At 43.0% G+C, this 19,382-nt stretch overlaps 1 protein-coding gene across 1 annotated transcript; it reads left to right on the top strand.

Moving 5' to 3' along the window:
* The first annotated feature begins 1,266 nt into the window (after window positions 1-1,266).
* LOC117271215 (methylmalonate-semialdehyde/malonate-semialdehyde dehydrogenase [acylating], mitochondrial-like) lies at window positions 1,267-19,208 on the top strand. The gene is made up of 12 exons (XM_033649350.2): window positions 1,267-1,425; window positions 1,702-1,746; window positions 4,322-4,396; window positions 4,835-4,996; window positions 7,949-8,027; window positions 10,830-11,132; window positions 11,420-11,541; window positions 14,368-14,557; window positions 15,591-15,772; window positions 16,068-16,247; window positions 17,942-18,040; window positions 18,157-19,208. The coding sequence occupies exons 1-12, from the start codon at window positions 1,390-1,392 to the stop codon at window positions 18,259-18,261; spliced, it is 1,578 nt and encodes a 525-aa protein (XP_033505241.2). The 5' UTR covers window positions 1,267-1,389; the 3' UTR covers window positions 18,262-19,208.
* Window positions 19,209-19,382: the final 174 nt, after the last annotated feature.

Genomic DNA, 19,382 nt, shown 5'->3' with positions numbered 1-19,382 from the left:
TAATACCGTGAAACCACGATATTTTCTGAGACGTTTATCGCACTATACTGTTGCAACCCTAGTTTCACATTAAAATAATTAGTGTTTTTCTGACACTAATAGTCTTATCTAAAGCCAGTGTTTGGTTTGTGTTCTGGTCTACTCTACAAACACGGCGTTGCAACATGGCGACCTCCCTGGACATGGACCCGCTCTATATGTAGATATTGACGGCTCATTCTAAGGTAAAGAAAACACAATTCTTTTTTTTTTTCTTCAGGTGATTATACACTAAAGAAAATATTATAATCTATTTCTATTCATCCCCTTAAAGCTTACACACTGAATCTTCAAATGATCAATCGCTTATCAAAATTTGAATCAGCAAAGACAAACTCATCCAATTACTTCAGCACCAGATGATAACAGCACACACACAGAGTACAGTAGTTTTCACAGTGCCATCATTATCTTGGTGCCACTCAGCCTGTTGAAAACTGCCTTGAACACTGTGTGAGCCTCCAGCTTTGATATGTAAACAAGCCTCCATAATGACATCAGTCTCCTCTGAAGGTTACAGTAAAATAACTCCACTTTCTCTGCCTCTTCTCTATAATACCTTCATGTCTTTAAAATCGGTGACTCCAAGTCTTGGCAAGTAGATGCAATTTACATAAATGAGCTTTCTTCCGGTGATGAAGTTCTCGGTGAAACATGCCTGCGACAGAAACGTATAATGAGGTTAGTTTGGAGCTTTGAAGGCTGAAATATTCAGACACGTATACTGTGACAGCCAGTGCTGTCTCGGGTTCACCCACTTTGTATTGTGGAAATCCTAAAGACTCGATCCATCCTGCAACATCATGACAACTCCACTGTAGGAACTCCATGTTGCCTGTGAGCAAGTTGCCATGGAAACTGTTGCCTGCCACTATATGTTGATACGTAATTCATTTAAACATAAAAGCGACTTTTTCCGGTCATAAAAGTATATTAAACAGTTGTAAAGCGATATTTTTGACGCTTATATTCTCGAAAAAGGTTTTTAACGGCTCAATAAAGCAACAGAAATTGTTTTACTTTGTGTTTACAGATACAGCCAATCAGCTTCTCCTAATTTAGGGCGGTTGGTGAATCCCGCGCAGTGATTGGCTGTTAAATCGGGGCCGTCCCGCCCACATCGAACGGAAACAGCGAATGCAGCCACGCGCAGCTTCAACAGATCTACAAATCAAGTTCGCCGCTCTGCTTCGCTAACATCGTTTTGTAGATCGTTTTAAAGCGCAGCAGAGCCTCCCCCTGTCTCCGTGCTCCCCACATCACAGCTAGCTAAACTTCTCTTTGCTCCCTGTGTCTTTTGGGTCGGTTGAAGGGCTCCGGAGCAGAAACACACACACCAGACACTCCACAATGGCAGCAATTCTCCGGTCCCTTTTAAACAAGAAGGTAAAACTCAGTCACGCTCATGTTTTGCGCAACATTTGGTTGATATTTGACGCTCATTCAACTCCAAAATAGCTAACAACCTGCTAGCTAGCAAAGTCGTTGCCTAACACACACGCTGCACACCCCTCCTTCTTTGCAAACATGTAATATTTATGTGCCATTTAAGCCGGGTAGGTTTTATTTGCATCATGTGAACAATGCAGTCAGGCAGTGCAGCACTTTAGACAATGAGTTTGACGTGAATTAAAGTTGACTGTGGTGTTGTAATTCTTGCAGGCGCCCCTCCAGCTGGGTCGCATGTGTTACTCCTCCTCCTCAGTGGTAAGAGCCCCCACTCACCTGCTTTTATAACTCAGCAGTGAATGACTGTTATGTGTTCAGCTTGAGAGGTGTCTGCTTCTGTCAACCTGATGCATTATGCAGTTAACTTAATATTGATTAATATCTTCATTGTTAGGCACACATGACCAGGGGCGTCTCAGCAGGGGGACAAGTGGGACTCATTACCCAGGGCCCCAATGGGAGAGGGATCTGCAAAAAGCCTAGAATGAAAAGTTTGGTTTTCTTTGCAAATTCTATCTCTGAGTAATTAGGTGTCATAACTAGATAACTAAAATTGGCCAAATAAACCAGTTTGACCTTTGTGTTATGAAAAAATATTTGAAGCTCTCTGAGGCTCCTCCCGTCCCCTAAAGGTACAAGATGGTCCCGTCCACCCCTGCACAAAGATTTGTCCCCAAACGCAGCTAATGCCTAGTTCAGACCAAAGATTTACAACAAGACGAGTTGAAATATGCAACTACCTGCAACACGCCGTTCTGCAACATTCTAAAACATGCTGGTTCACACCAATGCATCTAGATGAGACAGTGTATCATCTCCATGCAATAACTGTCTGTACTTCTGTTCTGAGTTGCAGCTTTTCAGGTTTATTTTGTGGCTGAACATAATTTGTAGCTTCTTAGAATATGAATGAGGATAGTGATAGTGAGATACTGGCTACAGCTGCATTTGTAGTAGTGATGAAGTGGTGAAAAACAGACACAAAACTAGAATCAGATGGACTGAATTCATAATAAATATGCCACTATAATATAAATAATGGGGGCATAGGCACATACAGTGAGCAGCAGCAGCGACCCACCATCCGACACCGGCACACTGTGAGGACGGAAACGGAGGGCTCGGCAGGGACAGAGCACCTGCTGCACCAAGGGAACACACTGTCTGTTGCATTGTGACTTGACCAACGGACTTTACACCAAGCCAGTTGGCTGTTGAAGCAGGTGACGTGCTTTACGTTCTAAAACCAGCCTCCAGCAATTTGACCAGCTGAGCTTCAGGTGACACCATCAGCCGACTTGAGTCAAGCTCAGACGGCCAGTTCACACCGCTGCAACTTTTCTTTGCAATGTTCTAAAATGGTTTTGTCTCGTCATGGATCTTTTGTCTGAACTGGGCTTTATGCTGCTGGAGCACCAACATACACTGTCATGCCCTTCCTTGTGTAAAGGAGATTTGGGTTCCAAAAAAAAAAGTAAAGGGAAAAAATGCAAACTGACTTTGTTAAAAAAATCTCATAAGGTAAGGGAGACATGGATCAGGAGAGAAAGTGTGGGGGGCCCAAATAGACTACATATGCACAGGGCCCAGAATTTGGCGCTACACCCCTGCACCTGACCCAGTAATATCAAAGCAACACCATGTGAAATACTTTAATTCATGTTTATGATCTTTATAAGCTGTGTTCTTGGATCACCTTAAAGATGACAGCTCAAATGATACTGCATTGTTTTTCCAACATAATGTAGTTTTGATAATGATATATTGGCTGATATGATTAGCCAAAATATTTTGACAAAGATCCCTTTCATTTGGTTGCTAATTCAGTGTGACCAAGATATGTATGAAGTGAAACATTTTACATCAGCCTACACTATAATTAAACCAGTGATTCAGAGATTGTCTGCACACGCTCTCAACATGGAGGCTGATCCAGTGGCTAGCAGCTAACGGTGCTAATAGCAACAACAACAGTTGCTGAAAGAGCTAACCGTGTTAACCAGGGAAACCAGAGGCTTGCCTCTACGCCTTCATGATGATGCTGCCCCAATATCTGCGATAACTGCCGTATGAGTGCAGTGCGGAGTGGCAGCAATTAGCTAGCCAGTGGGATACATATTTTGAGACTCACATGCACCAACCTGCATTCACAGCCGGACCGTTTTCCACGGGAATGTCAAAGGTCTGGACGCGACTTGTCTTTCAAAATTAGCTATATGGTGTGCCTCACAATACTGGTTAATCAAGCAAGTTAACTTTGCATTTTTTCTGTTCACCTCATCATAGCAGGACCTGTTGGACTTGTTGGTTACAGGCTGGAAGCTTAGTGGTGGTGACGCTGAAGTCATTTGATCCTAGTGTTGTTTGCGTATAGCCTAACGTTAGCTTTTAATCTCTGGCGATTTCATTTACGCCTTAAAAATCATAAAAAGTGGGGTTCGATTGTGACGATATCGCTGAACAAAACATGCAAGTGTCATAAACTTTTGTTTGCCACAGAGCAATGATCCAAAATAATCCTGTTCTTTGCTCTTGTATTTCTTTTGTACATTAATTGTGAGACAAAAGTGTAACAGCACACTCGAAAATAAGCGTCTTGATAGTATGCATACTCGTTATTTGAGTGCACTTCATTCCAGTGTACACACTATATAAACCTTCTTAGAATTAGAGTATAAATCTACAGGAAGTAAAGTGATATAAAACATGTGCTTTAGGAACTCTCTGTGTATGTTGTGATGATGGATGTACACTGCAGTGTGTCCTTAATGAACTTAGTAATGATGTAACCAGGCAGGAGGGGATTTAACCATATGCTTCTCTGATCCTCTAGCCCACCACCAAGCTGTTCATTGATGGCAAGTTCGTTGAGTCCAACAGCTCTGAATGGCTCGACATCCACAACCCTGTAAGTATTCATAGATGAACTATATACATCCTGCGAGGAGGCTGCGGTAACAAGATCTCTACTTAAAGCCGGCTGCAAATAACCAGCGCAGTTCTGTCGTAGTACCTGATGAACATTAGGGAGAGCAAATAAGTCTTGATTTGTTCAGTTTCTAAGAAATCAAAGCCCCGTCATGTTTTATATCCGCCGAAAGTCTTTCCCTGCTGTAGTTTAGCTTGTCAAGTATGAGTCTCTAATAAGGCAGTGATGGATGATTACAGCATGCAGAAACAGCCGTCTGCTTTCATCACATAAAATATCAAACTTGTAAAGGATAGACAACAAACATGTGGTTGTTAATATCGATGGATTAATGTGAATGCCGCAATACAGAGTAATGGCTTCCCCTGCTCTCAGTCAACTCGTCTGTACCGACTGTCTCCTGCTCCTCCTCCTCAGGCCACTAATGAGGTGGTGGGACGCGTTCCCAAAGCTACCCAGGAGGAGATGCTGGCAGCTGTGGACTCCTGCTCCAGAGCCTATCAGTCCTGGTCCGAGACCTCCATCCTCAGCAGGCAGCAGATCTTCCTGCGCTACCAGCAGCTCATCAAGGATAACATTGTAAGGGAATCTGTCTCTTGCTCATTTGAGTCTGTCGGAGACAATGATTGGTTGATTGTTTCATCTTTCACTCGTGTTGACATTTTCAGCACCTGTTGCGCTCATTTTCAGGTTTATATTTGTGTTTTAGGTTTCTACGAGAATATGTTTACATGCTTTAATGATATAGAGCACTTGTATTCACCCTTTGCCCGGTAGATTCTATTTTAGGCGACGATACGTTCACATTACAGGGCTAAATGCTCAATTGTTCCCCAGTTCTGACTGTTCACATTCATGTTTGAAGTGACCCATATCTGACATCGGTGTGAACATATCTCTGCTCTGAATGGCCTCACATGCATCCAACACTGTCATGCACCTGCACATTGGAACAAATGCATAACATTTGTGAGACAATGGCATTTGTGAAAAACTAAATGAAACAGTGGTGCAAGCGTTCATCTCCCAAATGATTTGCTGCAGAGGTCAGATGACAGTTTGTCATAAGTTGAGGATGAGGGTAAGAAGAAAAAGGAACACAAATGCCATATTATCTGTTAGCAGCTATTGCTGGTAGTTCTGTGGAGGGAGAGGTGTGGGTGCAGGCAGGAGAAGAGTAATGAGTGGGTGGTCCACGATGTGAAGGCTTGCCCGGAGGGACAGTGCCTCCAAAAATGTCAAGATGTCCAGGGCAACATATTAGCCCCGTTTCCGCCGAGCGGTATGTTACGGTTCACCATTTCCATAGTGAAAATATGTGGATGGTACCAATGGAAGCGTTCCTTAGCGTCCCTATGTTTGGTCCCCCCTCTGTTGGGGTACCTAGCACACAGATCTGGTACTAAAAGGTGGAGCTGTGAACACTGCAGTCTGATTGGTCAGTAGAGGACGGTCACTCTGCTCAGGGCTGAGTTGTGTCTGGTTTTGAGGCTCATGTAACCACTGTTCATACTGTGGAGAGTTTTATTAGTAAACTGTAACTATAAAATGAAAGGACGTTTTGCTGCCTCTCACAGCAGCTGGAGTCTGAGAAAAAAATAACTTCATTCACTGGGCCGACTGACGGCAACTTTTAAGGTGGAACGTTAACTTGTAATGTTACTCAATGCATGAGTTGATGACGTGAATCCATCAGCACACCTTAAATTTCACTGTGACAACTTTGACCATCACTTTAGTTTTATATGACACACACTTTTAGTAATGAGTGGATCTTCAAGTGTTGATATAGATTAATTTCAGTCAGGTTATGTGAACTGCATATATTCTTATCCTCACTTCCTGTGGGCTACAGCAACACTAAACCCCTGAGCTTGCCTGAGAAGGACTAAATGCACAAAGCTGCTATTTTTAAATATCCCATGGAGAGAGACTCTCACTGCAGCCTGTTCTATTTTGTTGTGAAAATGTGGGCGTGCAGCCTCGTTCTGTGGACGATAAACCAGGTGCAGACTTCCATCTGTGTCACCGCTGATGAGGAAATACAGCGAGTGCTGCACGGAGCAGTGAGTGACAACAACCCCGCCCACATTTAAGAGGACTGTCTGAACAGACCGAGGGTCTAGGTACCATGTCTGAAGGGTTACTGTTGGTTCCAAAGGTACCACACCGAAAGTGTTTGGTGGAAACAGTGCTTCTGTCAGTGCCTCATGACGACGCCGTCACTGCATGTAGGCAGTCTGGTCCTGTCAGAAAGCTGATGCTAGAGGTCTATTGGCTGGCTCCTGGGATGACCTGCTGCTGCAATGGTACAGCTACAGCAGCCTTTTGTAATTTCACTGTACCGCTCTGACACTGCATGTTGAGTGATCTGCTCATGCACAGTGAAGTATGAGACAGAAACAACATGGCAGTATGGGGAAAAACACACATGAATTCTGATATGCCTGTTCTTACAGTGGTCACATGGCCAGTGATCAGATCTGTATTGAATTTAGGAGCACATCTGAAAGTGTCCCTGATCTGATTGGTCTGTGTCACACGAGAGCAAGAAAAAAAACTTGGATTTGGGCCACATTTGCTTGTGATGTGAACGTAGCTTCAGCGCCTTTCTCTCAGCCCAGTCTGCTTTGATTGCTCAGCATTTTCTGGACTGTGCCTCTGCACTGTTGTTACAGCTGGGGAATGACTGTAACAGAGTGTAGCTGCTTTTTCTCCTGAGAAAAGTCACCAATAAAAGCTTCTAACCACAACTGGACATGTTCCAGCAGGAATCTGATCCAGAACTGGGGAGAAGTAAAAAACATCAGTAACCAGGATTACATGTTTACCTGATATTAGCATGTAGCATTGTACGTACGTTATGTAACCATTTAAAGTTGACCAGATGACATATAAAGAATTTCATGATCTGGTGCAGCTTATCTCAAACACATTGGAAACCGAGTATTCAGAACAGTGTGAAGCCAGAGGTTTTCGCTCACAGGGATTACTTTTACGTCTGTTCACCTATCATTTGAAACTTTTGCCACATTTAATATGAACCTCCGACATTATCATTTTATATTTATGACAGAAAATAAGGGAAAACACCATAGGACTCCTTTAAGATCACAACATGGCAAGAAAGAAAGGAAAGGGTGTCTACAGGTCCTTTAAAAAGTCTTAAATTAAGTTATCTTAATAAGGCCTTAAAGTCTTAAATTGTCTTAAATTTAGATTTGATTGACAGACCAAAGAACTGCCATTATAAATTGCATTTATGACAGAGATGAGATGTTGTTTTCTTTTTACATTTAACACATCAAACTTAAACTCTATTATTGTCATTTTGCCTTACTCTTCATTTTGAACTGACATCAGAGTGTTAATCTTGAAAGAGTGCTTACAAATGTGTGTCACAAATGCATATAAGTTGGTATTAAAAAGGTCTTAAAGTCTTAAATTTCACTTGGTCTTAAATTTAACTTGGTCTGTAGACACGCTGATGTGTTAAATTAATTGTCGCGCTGTATTTCTGTAACATTTCAGAAAGAGCTGGCGAAGTTGATCACCTTGGAGCAAGGCAAAACCCTCGCTGATGCAGAGGGAGACGTATTTAGAGGACTTCGTAAGTAAAGACATAGACTTCCCAGTGTGCTATTGGGTTTTGATATCCTGATTAGATGAGAGTGCTGGTAAATGTATAGTGCAGATCAAATTCCACCGTTGAAACTGTCTATAGTATCTGTGTCTCCTGATGAAAAGTCTGTATCTTTGGCATCCCTTTATACCATCGCCTGGATGAAAGTTTGATACTAAGTGGCTGCAGGGTGTCAATTATTTGCGTGTAAGCAGACACTTACTGCGAAAGCGACGTTCACTTTTAAATTAATAATGGAGCAAGGGTTGTGTTTTGTCTATATTGACATATAGGAGCTTAAACTTTTCAAGAGGCTCTCACAGCGTCCAATTATAAAACAAGGGTTAGGGAAACAGTATCCCCGCAGCATCACATCCTGATGTTAAAGTGTGACTACCTAGTTTGTTTTTATGCAAAGCGTTCTGCAGGCTCTGCTGTTAGTCGCATGCTATAAAAAGAAAATTATGCAGTTCCCTCATTGAGGTGCACTTGTTCACTTCGGCAGACTTGCATCGACAAGAATCCTGTTGAGAAATTAAAAGAGCCATGCACACTTGCAAATAAAGGGAGATATATTTTGGTTATTACAAGACGGCGCTGCCAAAGTATTTCTTGTACTTGGTTCAGCTCCCAGTTCTGGGACGCCCGATTTATTCTGGCACACTAACTTTAAAGTTATCAGCTGAAAGACAGGCTCCATTTGCAGGTGTGCTGCCAGCGTTACAGATTTCCTACAGTACTGGGACTGATAGTGCTTGAAGTTTTCACAAGTTCCATTACAGTTCACTCACAGGGAAAAGAAATCAATTAACAGGTTTTTAATCTTAAAGGGACAGTACACCAAACTCACAAATACACATTTTGTAGTGTTATAGTGTGTGAGATATCAGCTGTAGAGATGTCTGCCTTCTCTCTAGTTTAATGGAACTAGATGTCACTCAGCTTGTGGTGCTCAAAAAATACATTTGAAAAACTCAACATCAGTGTCTCTTTCCAGAAATCATGACCTGGTTACTCAAGATAATCCATACACCTTGTTGTGAGCAGTTTCATATAGGAACTGTTTTCTTCCTACTGAACTAAACCCGCCAACTGTGTCATTGCACAGAATGAAGCGTGCATCTACTGCCAGCTCACCTAGCACCACTGAGCTACCTGACGTTACAGCTCAGTCAAGGTGTTCGCCAATAATGTTTACATCTTGCACGTAAGGTCCAAACACACTAGAAGCACCAGTAGATGCTCGTATGGCGCACTGCAGGCTCCACAATTTAAATCCCAACATCAAAGAAGCAGCAGTGTTTCAGGAAAGGGTTGCTATTTAAGTTTGTCAGCTTTACAGATACCCCCTATTCATTTTCTAGCCCATACATTTCTATTCGTGTTACATAAGGACAACTGTATCGTGTGTGCTGCTGCTCTGGTCAGTTGGTCAGCAGTAGAAGAGTAGTATAGCCAGTGAGAACCAGCTACCTCCTTTTTGTCTTTTATGTATTCCTCCATATGGGTCACTGTCAGTAAAGCACAGCTAATCACAGCTCTGTATCATGTTAATTAATTGCTGTTGTAAAGCTTATGCCACAAGTTAACTTTGACACAGCGAGAGTCTGTTAAGCTCGCGAATCCACCAAGGGTCAAAGCCTCTATTGTTCTCATTTTTAGTATCTTCCATGTGGCAACACAGAGGTTGAGATCAACAGTAGTATAGCTGTGAGCAGTGGTAGGTGTTTCTGTTGAGCATTGCAGATTTACAATTGTGTAACTGTTCATGAAGTTTTGAGCTATGCTAATAGACTAACATTTCCACCTCTCTGTGTCTCCGTCTCTCCTCTCCGCCTCACTGACTGTTGTTGCTGGGTCCTCATTTGGCGCTCCCAAATCAAAATAAGGTCTGAGTAGAAGCATCAAAGCAGTTTGATGCGCCTCAAAATGCTTTTGGTGCATGTTTTAAAACAAAACACGTGCTTTCAGTGCACTTGGGCCTTCACAAGCACACGCCTCTCATCTATGAGCCTGGTCTAACTCTGAAGTCTTCAAAATCTGGCTCTTGTGCAGTGACTTGTAATGTCATAAACTAACTAAAAAAAGACTTCCTTTAACATCGGCATGATACGCAGCCAGCAAAAGTCTGACTGGGGCGGGCGGGAGTGGTGGTGGATGGGTCCAACAAACAATCTGCAGTGTTGTACTGATATAGTGCGTTTATTTTGAAAGAGACTGTATATAAACGTCAAATTTCCGGAGAAAAAGGGAGGCAGATCTTGACATGCTGTCCCAGAACATCAACAACCAACACACCCAGGGTACCTTGCACGTTGTATGTGGACGTGGAAAGTCCATGACTAAACGTCATGGACTTTCCAGTATGTGGTCTGAGGTCAGAGTGAGAATGTGCTGCACCTGAGTAGATGCTCGCTTCCTTCTGTGTGGTGAAACAGTCGGCCGCTGTAGTTCAGTAGAAAGAAAATAGTTCCTACAAGAAACTGCTCACAACAAATCTGTGGATTATCTTCAGTAACCAGGTCATGATTTCTGGAAAGAGACATTGCTGTTGAGTTTTTTAAAGCATTGAAGATTATGTGCTTTTGGTTTTTGGGGTGAACTGTCCCTTTAAGTAAGAGGCTTAAGTACAAAGTGCATAATGCATTGTAATGTTGACATTGAATTATCTCATCTTAAATAACTAATATTCCTATTACAATTTTCAGAGGAGCATCCATTAGCTCATTATGTATCTCAGATCTGTTTATCTCTTATTGGTTAACTTCATCCTCGTCTTCACTCCGACAGAGGTTGTTGAGCACGCCTGCAGCATTACATCCCTCATGCTCGGGGAGACATTACCCTCCATCACCAGGGACATGGACACTTACACCTACCGCCTGCCCATCGGCGTGTGTGCCGGCATCGCCCCTTTTAACTTCCCCGCCATGATTCCTTTGTGGATGTTCCCCATCGGCATGGTGTGTGGCAACACCTACCTGATGAAGCCCTCTGAACGGGTCCCAGGGTGCACCATGCTCCTGGCCAAACTGCTCCAGGACTCGGGAGCACCAGATGGTACACTCAACATCATCCATGGCCAGCATGCAGGTGAGCGTGTGTCTCCATTCAGACACACAATCTGTGTGTGTACTAACCATTGGGGGAAGGTCCAAGGATGATTCAAACACTAATCATACACCCCCTGGCAATATGGAGATAGGAGAATTTCCATATTATGTGCAGCTTATTATATCTGTAAAGTAATTCACGAGTGTTTGAGGAGAGAGGATTTGAATCTCTGTGTTCGAGGCCTCTCTGCTCTTATTTTGTGCCGTAGGGCCGCAGCACAGATTAGGAGGAGAGGATTAACCCTATCGGTTTGTATCTTTGTTTAGCGGTGAACTTCATCTGTGACCACCCCGCCATCAAAGCCATCAGCTTTGTGGGCTCCAACTCAGCCGGAGAGTACATCTACGAGCGGGGGTCCAAGAACGGCAAGAGAGTGCAGTCCAACATGGTACGCCACGACTCACAGTGTGACTCATTTTAAAGCTGGGGTAGGCAGTTTAATGGGAAGGGGGACAAAACTACATCCTCCTCCTGCAGCTGTACCCGCTCTGTCCTACACCCCTCCCATCAGACGACCACAGGCATGTGCATGTGCTTTATATAGTAACCCATTGTTTCACATATGTTGAATTATGTAATCCAAATTTATTGCACAGCTCTCTGTGTCTATCAGACCTCAATGAGATGAGAATAAGCTAGTTACCTTCGCCTCGCTCCCTGCTGCTATGGACTGCCTCGCCTGGGGGAGGGCTGGCAGTGGCCCCAGGGCCCGACCTTTGGTAGGCCAGCAGCAGCGCAGGTATAACCTGTGTAATGGCATCAGTAGAATCAGGGAGTTGGACCGGTCCAGTCTCCCAGCACTGCTGCTGCTGACCAGGGGGGCCGTCTCTTGGGCTGCTGCCTGTTCTCCTCCTGGTGAGGTGGTCTGTAGCAGCTGGTAGTGAGGCAGAGGACACACTGATTCAAGGCTCTAGCTAACATTGGCTCTTTAGACGTGAACTTGAAGCTGAAGCTCGCTCCGGTTAGCAGTCAGCTAAACTATTAGCAATATTTTCTCTCCATCTCTGAAAGGCTTTACTGATAATGACATGTTTTGTTTTTTCAGTTTTGTTTATTGTCCGACTCTCTTTCTTATGAGACTGTCTTCCTTTTTTAGGTTGCCTTGCAGTGTAGGCAGTTGTTGCTGTTACTCTGACATCTGTGACCTGTCATATGCTGTGACCCAGAACCAGACTCCCTTTAAAATCATAGTGTTTTGTGAGTTGCTGAGTGGTTAGGGTGAAGATTAAGAGGCTGCACGCATGCTGCGTCTTTAATCGCCTGGAAAACACAAGGTCGGGCACTGGGTGTTACTCTTGTGCCTTCTCTGTGCCAACCTTCAAGGGCGTGAAAGCAGGTTGCGACTGAGGTTACTAAGCGACGATAACCAGCACCATATTGTAGCCTACTCATCAGAAATCAGAGTGCAGAGCTGATCTTCTTCCAACGGTTGTTTTGTAAGGGTGTATTGAGGCAAAAATATTGTCTGTTGGACAGATGTAAAGCTCTGGCAGCTCTAAACTAAAACGATTAACGTCTTCATATTTATCACAGACTGATATTTATGAAGAAGGAAAAGATAACTGTTGGCTGTGATTGGTTAGTAGTCGTCACATGCTATACAGTGCTCCAGAAGTTGAACACAGTTTATCAAAGGGCGCTAGCCTGGAAATCCAGACCCAAATCTAGACAGATTTAGGGTCTGGCTATGAGTAATGCAAATGGCCCAACTCGAGGGGCGGCACCAAGCATGCATTTGAAAATATCACTGCACACAATTGGATTATAACACTACGACCAATCAGAACAATTCACGGGGTGACGTATCCAGAGCGCTACCAGCGGAGCTAACTGGTAGATTAGACTCTTGCCGTATCCGCTCGGCAAAACAGCAAAAACGTCCTTCTTGCAAAGGAAAGATTCGAAGGCTGTCTTCTGTTCCTCTTTTAGAGAAAAAGCCAAGTCTAACTCGTTCATTGTAGCGGCCAAAGCCGTTTCAAACAACTGGTGTTCATCCGTAGCCATCTTGCAATGTTTACTGACTGATTCCGGACTTTGTCGTAGCAGCGCTGTCGTCATCTGTTTAGCTCGCCTCTGGCCCGCCTATATCAGATACACTGATGTGATTGGTGCAGCTCGGCTCCAACAGCATAGGTAATGAGCATCATTACTGATTGCCAGAGTGACTCGCTGAGCAAATTCAAATTGTGCTCTCGCAAGAACTCTGGATTTCCAGGATAAAAGGGCGCAGCTGTCGGGCCCTAAAATATAGGCGCTCAGGAACGCCTGCGTGCTGCAACGGCGTTGCTCTGGTGTTTGAGCGCACCTGCCAGGTGTCCACATTGTAAACAATGAATTTGAGGGCACATTAACGCGTCATGTGTACGACCCCTTAGGAAATGGGTCATAGAATTTGGTGTAACAGTTGCCAATATTTTAATACCTGCTTTCATTGCAGGTTTGTTGGTAGGGTTGCAACAATATGGGATTTTCATGGTACGATAACTGTATCAAAAAGTATCACAGCATATGATATTACACAGTTCTTATTATTATCAGTTAAGGTCACTTTAAACGAATGAAAACAGGTTTTTAGTCGAACAAACTCTTGATTATGATTGAAATTTGAAACCATTTCTTGAATGGAAGTTTGTGTAAAAAGTTTGTGAGACAGTTGAAAAGGAAAAGATTGCCTTCTTTCAATACCGTAGATAAGCAAATATATAAGGTGTGAGAACTGTCAATTTCCATGCCAAGATGCAGTGTCACGGTGTACCTTTGCAATCCTAATCGCCGCCCATAGAATCAGGCGTTCACTGAAGAGACGTGCATCTGCATTTGTAGAACAGCCAATAGGACCGCACTCTGTGAAATGACCTGTGATTGGCCAAATCTCCTGTCACAGGTTTGATTTTCTAAAGCCTGAAAACAGAGCCAAGAGGAGGTTCAGAAGTCTAGTTTTCTCTCAGACACCTGAATTATAATCTGCTCAAAGGGCATTATGGGATTTCAGCCTAAATGTACTGCTGTTATCAGAGACTATCAGTCTCATCAGGCTCAAGTTGTTGTTTTCCATGATAACCCTCACATTAAACAGCATTCCTGTTGTCACCGTATAGAGCAAAATATTCTGTTACCAAGACAACAGCTCCGTGCTTATCTGTCAATCACTGATGTGTCTTATGTATGTAATTAGCACCGTGCTGCTTCTGATATCCTACATTTTCCACTATAGGGTGCCAAGAACCACGGTGTGGTGATGCCTGATGCCAACAAAGAGAACACCATCAACCAGCTGGTGGGCGCCGCTTTCGGAGCAGCTGGTCAGCGCTGTATGGCTCTATCCACTGCTATCTTTGTGGGGGAGTCTCGCGAATGGCTCCCAGAGCTGGTGGAGCGCTCCAAGTCACTGCGCGTCAACGCAGGTAACTTCATCTGTAACTATGTATAGACAAAGAAAATTGTCTTGTCTAAAACATTTTGAATAGTTTCGGTTCTTACTGGGAACCCATTGGAAGCGAGATGTCTAGTCCACACTGACTTGGGCTTTAGCCAAGTGCAGACCAAAGATTTGCAACAAGACAAAACCATGTTAGAACATTGTAGAGAAAAGTTGCAGCGGTGTGAACCTGCCACTCTCATCTCGACTCAAGCAGTCTGATGGTGACATCTGCCGCTCAGCTGGTCTCGTCGCCAATGGCTGGTTTTAGAACGTAACTCTCATCACCTGTGTTAGCAGCCAATCGGCATCTGCTGGCCTAATCGGAATATATATTGCTATAGTGACGTTCCACCATCTCGTCTAGTCACTTTGGTGTGAACTCACAGGTTTTCAGAACCTTGTAGACCGACATATTGCAAATAGTTGCGAGTTTCAACTCCTCTCCTTGTGAAGTTTTGGTCTGAACTGGGCTCAAGTCTCAGCCATCTGTCAGCAGCAGCTCCTTGGGAGCTGAGTGGACAGCGGCTGGCTAACCTGCCTTCATCATGCTGAAGGACTGCAGAAATTTAAAGAGCCGAAATAGTTTTCATGTCGGCTACATGGGAAGAAATCAACAGAAGATTTTATCTATCAATTCATTAGTTTATTTCTCCTCCTGCTGTAGCAAATGAGGGGAACCTGCTCCTAGTTTAAGAGGCAAGCTCACAGACGGACTGGGATCCTTAATCAGGCAATGTAGGTACATACAATAAGTTCAACACATATAAAGCAGGATATTTGTGTGATTTAAACTGACGTCTATGCAGATTACGCTTCACTAAACACATCAAAAATAGACTTGAAGCATAAAAAATGCAGGGGTTTAGTGTGAAGCTGTTCTCTGAGACGCAGGAGTGACAGATATGAAAAAAACACTTCTAAAAAAACTTTCTTGTGCATTTTCATATAAACTATTGCAGCATGACACTGCCCTATTTTATAAGGGAACATGTTATGTGAATGTTTGTATCCTGAAGGTGATCAGCCCGGGGCAGATGTGGGTCCCTTGATCTCCCCTGAGGCCAAGGCCAGGGTGGAGTTTTTGATCCAGAGCGGGGTGGATGAGGGCGCCAAGCTGCTGCTGGATGGGAGAAAGGTCAACGTCAAAGGATATGAAAATGGAAACTTTGTTGGACCCACCATCCTCGGCGGTGTTTCGGTGAGATTTGGCACAGGGAGCAACATGGCCGCCAGTTACTCAGAAGTCTGATGTGATCAAATACACGGTCCCAGTGTGACATTTATCAAGTTTTAGAGAAAATGAAATAATACTGAGTTTGCCTTTTTGTAACAGCAGCTATAAGATTTCAGTGTTAAATGCATTCTAAAGCTTCCCAGTCTTCTCCATGTGTTGACACGACATCATGATAATAATACCTTGTGTAGTTTTCGTCGTAGGTGATTTTTATTGCTGGTGGAAACTCTGGTGTCACCACCCTGCTGTTGTGTTCCAGCCGGCCATGAAGTGCTACAGAGAAGAGATCTTTGGACCGGTGCTCGTCGTCCTGGAGGCCGAGAGTCTTGACGAAGCCATTTCTGTAATCAACAATAACCCCTATGGCAACGGCACCGCCATCTTCACCACTAATGGAGCCACAGCGCGTAAATACACACACGAGGTGGATGTCGGCCAGGTGAGAGACACTTTCATCCGGGCTGAATAACAAGACACCGGAGATTGTTAGTCAGTTTGAAAACCATACACTGAAGAGTCCAACAGCTTCTTCTGTCAGGGATTAAAACACAGAGCACCTTTTGGTGTTATTTTGGTCCACAGTGAGTCACCTGTGTGAGACTTTGATGAGTAAACAGTTTTGTGTGGGAGGTGTTTTGTTTCAGAAACAGGAAACAGACAGAGAGTTCATGTGAAGTGTGAATATTTATTGGAGCAACGACGGTTCAAAGGAACAGAGCTGTAAAGTATTCATGAAAGGGAAACAGATTTCTGATTTCTCTCTTATTTTTTCCAATTCATCTTGTAAATCTAAGTTCCACACTAATGATTTTGTGCCATTAAAGGAGATGTTCACAATGTTTTAATTCCATTATTAAAACGTTGCCCATATGTATATTGAGATGGTTTTTACTTGCTCTAATCATTCCTCTCCATCTCTTCCATTGAAGTTATGTCAGGAAGGGATTTTTTCTTCCAGCCAGTACGAATAAGAGGAATTATTATCACAAGTACATTTGTTTCAGTGTCCATGTGATGTTTTAAGACGGGTTTGAATAAAATGGTAACCTAGTTTTTGATCAATTCTTGTTCACAAAAAAGGAGACATTGCCTTTTTTCCCAATATTAGCTTTCATCACAATCAGCACATGGTCAGTCTGACACTGTGTCAGATATCATATGTGATAATTGAATCTTGGTCCAGTGGAATCTTTGTACAGTTTTAAACGTATAATAACATTTCTCATGCATGTCTCCCTCACATTTTTGCGATGGCATATTAGGGCCAGTGTAGGTTTAAAAAAAAAAAAATTGATAAAATGCGGAGCTGGGTGAGGGGGGCAATACTCTGGAAAAAAAACCTCTGAATTTCTGAAATTCTCTGAGATTGTGAAGTCGTGAATTTGCAAGAAAAAAAACTAAGAATTCTCTGGATGTGGACTCTGTCGCTCTTTGTAGGGGTGATGGGTGGTGCAAAAAATTATGATTATTATTGTTATTATTATTATTATTGTTGTTGTTGTTGACGACCCATTCCTCATGCCTCAACCTGAAAAAAATGTGGAATTTTTTTGCTATCACCCCTGACTAAGTCACATAACTTTCTGGCAGAAAGCCCTCAAGGCACTTTTCTCATAAATTTGTGACTAAAATCCCAGAGTTTGAGTTTTTGTCTTGACTTAACTTTAGAGAAAAAGTTTTTTTCTCGGAAAGTTGTGACTTTTTTTTTTCCTTTATTTCACAAATGTAAGACTTTACAATCTCAAAATATTTGAGTTTTTTCTCGTAAATTTGCAAGCTTTTTTATCTTGTAAGCATACCACTCTTATCTCAGAGAATATTTTTTTTTCCTGTAACAGACACACCGCCCTGCATTTATTCTGTAGTATTATGTGTAGAGATGTAAATACATTATAGACCTTTTAGAACTTGACAACACAAACATTGTAAATGGATCCCTTTGTACTGTGCTTCCTGTTGGAGAGTTTGTTAATGCAGTAGCTGACAAGAAGAAAACAGGGACCAGAACTGTTGCTCTGGCAACAGAACAGCAATGAAAAGGCCTACAGTGATGTCACACCTTTGAAACAAACTGTTTTCTCTCAGCCAAATGACACTGACAGCAGGTATCAATGTGTGTGTGCTTTTGTGCAGATTGGTGTGAACGTGCCCATCCCTGTGCCCCTCCCCATGTTCTCCTTCACTGGCTCCAGAGGCTCGTTCAGAGGAGACACCAACTTCTATGGCAAGCAGGTAAATAATAGAAGCAGTTTGTCACGTGATGGATCATAAAAATCCTCGGCATCAGAATAAACAAAACGTTCACGTGCACTCTGTAGCTGACACAGCAGTTGTCTCTTCACCACCAGGGCATCCAGTTCTACACTCAGATCAAGACCGTGACATCACAGTGGAAGGCCGAAGATGCCACCCTGACGAGCCCGGCTGTTACCATGCCAACCATGGGACGCTAAACTGACAGCATATCCTCCACGTTATCCTTCAGTGACCCCTCATATGCCTTAAGAAGGAGCCCGAGGAGGGGATTGGAGAAGAAGGTTACATGTCCTTTTCTGAGAAATATTTACACTGGGGATTTTTAGTTGGTGATCGTTTAAACTTTGACCGCCCTGGACTCGTCGCTGCACAAACACACAAATGCAAAAAAAACACATTTCACTTGAAGACAGTGGAGATAAGCTGGACGGATGCAACGACTGGTGCTGTTGTATTTTGTACGTGTTTTCTCCTGTTCATGTCCTAAAGTACGATTTACTTACTGTCAGTCCTTTGTCATGATCCGTTATGTTCTCTGGTGTTTCATTTCCTAAAACCTACAGTAGATATCAGAAGGATCAGGGATTCTGTCTCTACAGCAGTGACCGCTAATTTCTTCCATCATCGTCCTCTGTGGTTCTGTAGCTCGTTCTGTTTATCAGAGCATTGTGTAGATACTTGTAAAGTAGATATAAATGGAACAAATGCCACAGTAGAAGAAGAGCACACTCTTTCTCTGCTACTCCGTTAAAAGTGAAATAACACTTGTCCCTCTAAATGTGCTGTGTATCCCTCTGTCTACTGTCCAGTGTTGGGACAAAGGTGCTCTGTGTGTGATGTATAGTGTCACCGTTTTGTACTGTATTGTCGGAGTGATAATTTTATCTGGTCACAAATGGTATAAAAGCTAAATTAGTGTTACATAATATGGACCTCACGTGATATTTTCTATAAAGTGTTACGATGAAACAACACGTGCTAGATATATTTTCATCCAAAGTATTTGTGCTGCTACGAACTTTGTCCTCTTGACCTCTCCTTAGTTCTTGTGGCTGAAGATGAAGAGATGACAACAAGGGCGTTTGAGTGTGTGGTTCACAGTTTGAATAAAGACACTAATTTGAGTAAATTGTGTTGAAATGGTTCCCTGGCTCAGTTTTATGTGTTGTTCAAAGTGTTGGGGAAGCTACTTCAAAACTTTGCGAGGCACCAATAACTTCACACTGGAAGAAGTTGAACTATAGTGAAGCTACACAAGGGAGGAATTTAGTTTGGTTAACTAAAGCTGCTTAGAATAAACAGCAAGGCTACTTGTGTT

The sequence above is a fragment of the Epinephelus lanceolatus genome, chromosome 13 (assembly GCF_041903045.1).
Source record: "Epinephelus lanceolatus isolate andai-2023 chromosome 13, ASM4190304v1, whole genome shotgun sequence".
In the NCBI taxonomy this organism is placed as follows: domain Eukaryota; kingdom Metazoa; phylum Chordata; class Actinopteri; order Perciformes; family Serranidae; genus Epinephelus; species Epinephelus lanceolatus.
This window is presented reverse-complemented; position numbering and strand designations above follow the sequence as displayed.